Source organism: Eptatretus burgeri, chromosome 7 (genome assembly GCF_056783735.1).
Source record: "Eptatretus burgeri isolate ZD-2024b chromosome 7, Ebu_testis_v1, whole genome shotgun sequence".
Taxonomy (NCBI): Eukaryota; Metazoa; Chordata; class Myxini; order Myxiniformes; family Myxinidae; genus Eptatretus; species Eptatretus burgeri.
The window spans coordinates 76322145-76328144 of record NC_140967.1 but is presented as its reverse complement, the minus strand read 5'-3'; the positions used below and the strand labels follow the sequence as shown (position 1 = coordinate 76328144).

The 6000-nt window shown below is 44.2% G+C and overlaps 1 protein-coding gene across 3 annotated transcripts in view; it reads right to left on the bottom strand.

The window, feature by feature from the left end:
- The window catches only part of LOC147023575 (uncharacterized protein KIAA1755-like), a 121181-nt gene that overhangs the window by 669 nt on the left and 114512 nt on the right, over positions 1-6000 (bottom strand). For all 3 annotated transcript variants that reach the window (XM_085889084.1, XM_085889082.1, XM_085889083.1), the window contains one exon: positions 1-750. This exon is cut by the window's left edge and continues 669 nt beyond it. In XM_085889084.1, coding sequence (XP_085745210.1) covers positions 1-750 — 750 coding nt within the window. The remainder of the gene's footprint in view (positions 751-6000) is intronic.

The window sequence follows — 6000 nt, the reverse complement described above, 5'->3', positions numbered from 1 at the left end:
ATTTTCAGCTGGAAAGACTCGAGTAGTCTTCCCTACATCCCTGTGGCATTGTTGATGATTACCATGATCAGGCAATGATGTGTTCATTGAAAGTCTCCCACTGCCTGGTTCCCTGGAAAACGGACTTAAGAAATCTCCATGTGGAGAGATGAGGCCTGTTCGCCGTCCAAGTCGCAGAGCGAGCTCCTTGAAAGAAGAAAGTCGCGAACCTTGAACCTCACTGCCACAATCGGCTTCCGAGAAACGCCGAGGACCCCCCGAGTGATCTGGAGAAATGTGTGTAACCATACTATCAATTGATCGATATCTACTATTGACACGTGAATCATTAATGTCCAACCCTGCATCCTCCTCCTCACCCTTTTCTTCATCTTCAGAGCATTGGCTGGTGGTGGCAATGTGTCTAGGCTTTGTTGGCTGTGTACCCTGAGAACATGGCCTTAGCTCTGCTATGTTGCTGTTCATTGTGGCTTGCAACTTGCGAAATAATGTCTGGCTCGCTTCAAGGCACTTGTCCCTGGCAAACTGATACTGGCACATCAAGCCCGGTTTGCCCATATCATGAGCCAATTCTTTTGCCAGATCTTCCATCTCGGTAAACATGCTTTGAGGAAGCTCAGGATTCTCGTACTGGGAGGCCTGCAGCTGATGAGCCACCTCTCGACTTGCACCTGATGATACTGCAGCTTCCCCCTTCGGCGAGCTCAATTGGGGCAGTCTTCGAATAGACTCCAGTGACCATTCATATGCCTGTGAACAAATACAAAAAGATTGTTTTTCATTGCAATCTCACAAAACCTAATATTTCATGATCCTACATCAATACCTCCAATCACTTTATGAGTTATTACCTCCGCCATTGAAGGTGGACGAAGGTTATGTTTTCACACTTGTTTGTCGGTCTGTGGGCAGGATAACTCAAAAAGTTATGGATGGATTCGGACAAAACTTGGTGGACAGGTTTTGTTGTGTGACAAGGACTAATTGGTTCGATTTTGGTGAAGATCCATATCTGGATCCGAGAAATTTTAAAGTGATGCTTCTCCATTGAGTGATGGAGTAAAAACACTATCTCAAAAAGTTATAGATGTATCCGGACGAAACTTCGTCGACGAGTTGGCTGTGCGACAAGGATGAATTGATTGTATTTTGGTGAAGATCCGGACCCAGACCATCAGTGGGATACAAAATGTAAACTGTTCAGCCTGGCAGAGGTATGCACTCTACCGAGTGCCTTTCTAGTTTTTACTTAATCTTTTATAAGCAAAATGTTCGAAACAAAAAAAGAGAAATGAGAATTGTACTCAAAAGCTGTTTGTTTGTTTATTTTTTATTTTTTTAGCACAGCTGCCTTGAATTGTACAAAATGCTTTTCCAGCTAAAGATTCTTCCTGTGGAAATGATTCTCCTGACATCTCCATTTGCAGTTCGACTTCGTCTGTGGCAGGAATGGCTTTCCAAGTACAACTGTTCTGCAATTGAACCTGGCTGAAATGCTCTGTGTTATGCAATGTGCACTGACCATTTCCACAAGGGAAAACTGTAAAACTCGCAAGAAAAACCTTCAAAGGCTAATGGTGGAAGCAAAGAAAACTAGTCACCTACAGTTATGCAGCTCACATTTTTCTGACAATCACACATGGAACAAGGGTTTATCACATTTTAAGAAGCTTCTTTCATGTTCTACCCACCTGGTTAATGCTATCTGTCTACCTCAAAGGCAATTTAAGAAGTTATCTTACATGTACCCATACAGCAAAACTATCCATAAATGATCCATGCAATGGTTAATGCAACGTATACATTCCAGGAATCAGTGTCACAGCACATTCGGAACCAAACTTCGACTCCTTCAGGAAAACATTTGGCATCATATCAAACAAGGTCTCGGTGAGAGTGCTTCAGCGCTGGGGGAAAAAGAAGCATTAACAGGTTTCCAGCCCATCACATCTTACAACCTTTTCAGGACATTCTCCATCCACTAACACGGCCCAAGGTTCACAAGAGTGTTGGCAATGAAGCAATGTTTTACTGAAGATTCAACCAATTACCTTTGGAAACAAAAGTGTTTTCTCAACTCACTACTTCCTTCCTTTATGAGATCTGTGAGGGCATGCTGAAAAGGAATGCCTCCTATCCTTTTCCTCCAAAACATGTAGATATATTCAAATGAAACCAAGTGCATTCTGCACATTAGTTCTTTCTGCCAATGGGTGTGAAATTCCGTGATTCCAACACTATATTGTTACGAATCTGGCAGCCATGAGCACTCAACATTCAGGTCCCTGTAGCTCAGTTATTTCGTTAAGTAAATGTGGATAGATATCTCCCTTTCCCCTATGTCTAATGGGAATTAAGTGTACGTGTGCTGCGACGTTATTTTACAAAGAGGATTTTTACCCCAACAACAACCCTCTGCTCGCGGCATTGTCCGCGCTCTTCGCGCGCTCGCCGGCATGCGGGCGTGTGCGTGGGCGGAATTCCATGTCCCAGACGGTGTGGATTTCACACCAAATATGGTCACGAAGCGTTTCGCTCTGGCTTGGCCCAAATATGGGCACAGAGTGCTTCGTTCTGGCTTCGTGCCAAATAAGGGTATGCATCATTTTCCGCCCAATGGGCGACGCGTGGACCAAAGCCGGGGCCGGTCCTTCTCAAGAAGGCGGAGCCGCGACACGCCATCCACTCAATGGGAGCAGGCGACAGGGGAGCGGACCCACCCTGAAAAACGATGGAAAAAGATTGGATTATTGCGTCCCGTCTGCTCGAGCACTCTTCTGTCTGGATCTGCGGCTGATTGCATCCCGCGCATCCGAGGTGTCTCGTCTGGTGCATTACGACAAGCGCTCGACCATCTCATCACGGGAGATCACCTCGTCTCGCCTCCTCTGGGTTCGGCTGCCCTGGGCCGTTCTTTGGCGCCTGGTGCTCCGGGAAGGTGCGGTCGTCCAGCTGCGCAAACGTGGCCAGGTAGCCAGCCACGTTCTCTTCCCTCAGGTCGTCTTGCCTCCCAAGCTGAAGGTGCAATAAAGACCTCGAGGTCGATCTCTTTCTGGGGTATTTGTGTGTGCGTGTTTGTCCGTGGACTCTGTCTCTAAGTAGAATTGTTTAAGGAATTGCATGTACATTTGTTACCCTTCTTTATTCGGATAACTCTGCCCTTACGTGCTCCCCACGTCCCCCGATTATTGTAAATAAATTCCCTTTTGTTGAATGTCCCAGCTCGTTCCGTCATTTCTTTCATTGGCTTAAAGGTCCCCTGACATGCCAAAGTACATAAATTTCATTTATATATGTCCGAGGAGTTTTTCATCATGATTTCAGAACTGACAATGTTTTTTTCACAATACTCATTCTGTAAAGTGTAAAATTAAAAAACAAACGTCTTCGGGAATGCCCCAAAAAATTCTCCTGAAAGGGGCGTAACCCACATGACGTCACGTACAGTATGTCAAAGGCTGCACGTTAATTACTTGGGTTGGTGGTCTACGTGATTCTATTGGCTTGCTGTGTTTCCACATTTGATTGGTCGACTCAATCGCTTCATTCATTTCTGCTTTAAAAAAATCGAACATTTGTTTTTGAATAATGGATGACATGGACTTTCATTTGTCTGGTAGCGACATTGAGTGTGAGAGAAATGAAGGATTTTGGTCTGAATCACATGGAGAATTGTGGGATAACATAGTCGCGGGAGGTGAAGTTCAGGCAGCTGGAAATGAAATACGGCCTTAGCAGTTTGAGCCCGAAGCAGGACAAGCAGAGAAAAATGGCGATAAAATTCCCGGCGTTCATGATGATCGGGAGGACATCGAAGGAAGACTTGGCAATAACAACTGGTTAGACTAAATCCTATTCGTAATTCAATAACGTAAGTTTGACTTGCATACTGCTCGATATCAGAAATATTCAGTGATGTGACGTGACCAGCGCAGCGCAGCGGACATGTTGCTTCGCGGTGAATGAATCACAAACAAGGCCGGCGCATGTCATCGGCCGTATCTCTCCGCGCATAAAACGAAGCAATCTCGCTGTCCGGATACGATGAAAACTTGTGTGCAGGTACCTTGCGAAAACCTTGCGATACAATTTTCTCGAGTAGTCCGATAAATCTGACGTTCTGTTGCATTTTTATGTATTTTATTCCTACTGTCGTCATGTAGCGCCGGTAGAAAACAATGAAGAAAACAGAATAATAAAATAAAGCTACAGCACGTCAGATTTATCGGCCAAGTCGGACGGACGACGGATTTATCGGCCTAGTCGGCGGACGACGGATTTATCGGCCTAGTCGGCGGACGACGGATTTATCGGCCGAGTCGGCGGACGACGGATTTATCGGCCTAGTCGGCGGACGACGGATTTATCAGCCTCGTCGGACGGACGACGGATTTATCGGCCTCGTCGGACGGACGATGGATTTATCGGCCTCGTCGGACGGACGACGGATTTATCGGCCTCGTCGGACGGACGACGGATTTATCGGCCTCGTCGGACGGACGACGGATTTATCGGCCTCGTCGGACGGACGACGGATTTATCGGCCTCGTCGGACGGACGACGGATTTATCGGCCTCGTCGGACGGACGACGGATTTATCGGCCTCGTCGGACGGACGACGGATTTATCAGACTAGTCTAGACTTTCGAGATCTCGAGTTGACAAGTAACTTGTATTAGCATGCACACAATGTATAAGTCAATCCATAAGAGTCCCGAGGCTATGAGGCCGTGTAATAGGACAGATAAATTTGTCTCTCATAGTTGTGCAAACATGTTTTCCCCTTTTCATTTATTACAGCATTTTGGCTAAATTTTAATGAATAGCATGCCAAAAGAAGCAGTACCTTCACTTTAGATGTCCATACTCTCCGACGATTACCATCTTTCGGGAATACATGGAGGCTTACACCGTCTTTGCTTATATTGCTGCATCCTGCTATGATACATCTTGCAGGCATTTTCGAAAGTATGGCCAAAACTATTAAAAAATTTCGCGAAACAATCACTAGAATTAAGACGATCACAGAGATTGCACTAACATTTGCAAAATGCATTTGTACATCCTTTATAAGGCACGCGACATCTCGACCCTCGAGTCAATCCACTCTGTGTGAGTTACTGTATGTGACGTCATGCTGCGATTCCATGAAGTCCATTTTTTTAGGGGCGGGGCATAGCACGTTGTGAAAGGTTCCAGAAATGATCGAAATATTGCTCGAATTATCCCATTTTTGATTTTTTTTTTTAAAACATGGGTGATTTCTTCACAAGGAAGATCAATTAATATATAAATGAAAAATCGTGCTTAGCACGACACTTGGCGAATTATTTGACCTTTCCGTGTGGTGGTCCAAGCTGTAATGTCATGGAATGTGTGGTGTTTATTTGTTCGTACATTAATACAAATGACGCGACATCACAAATAACAATTATCAGGCGCGCGTTGTCATGGTAACGGCAGCAGATTGAAAATTTTCACAACTCATTTAAAGCCACCATGTGACATTCAACAACTTATCATCGGTGATTGTTGCCTTCATTCTGATCGTAGAAAATATTTGAAAATACCTAGGGACATTGCTTTTCAACCAGCTTTACGATCCCGTTATCAGGTTTGAAATATGTTGTAAAACAAAAATATGTATTTTATATGTGTGTTTTTCATGTTTTGGATGACCCTGACCTTGACCTTGGGTCAATTTCGATCAAACTTTGTACACATGTTAATATTACATGCATAAATAGACAGTATAAGTTTTAATATAATAAGTGCAAAACTGTTTGAGAAATAGCCATGTGTAATTCACAAAGTTCCCCATTGGATTATAATGGGCGATAACATAAAGTGATGCAGAATCCAGATCCTGATCTTGAACATCACCAAAAGTCACATATCTTTTTGCACTGTGGATTTCTATCAGCTGTTAAAATTTCATCCAAATCGGTTAAGAATTGTGACCTGCAGAACGAATAGAATTTTTTTAAAATCACGCCAATA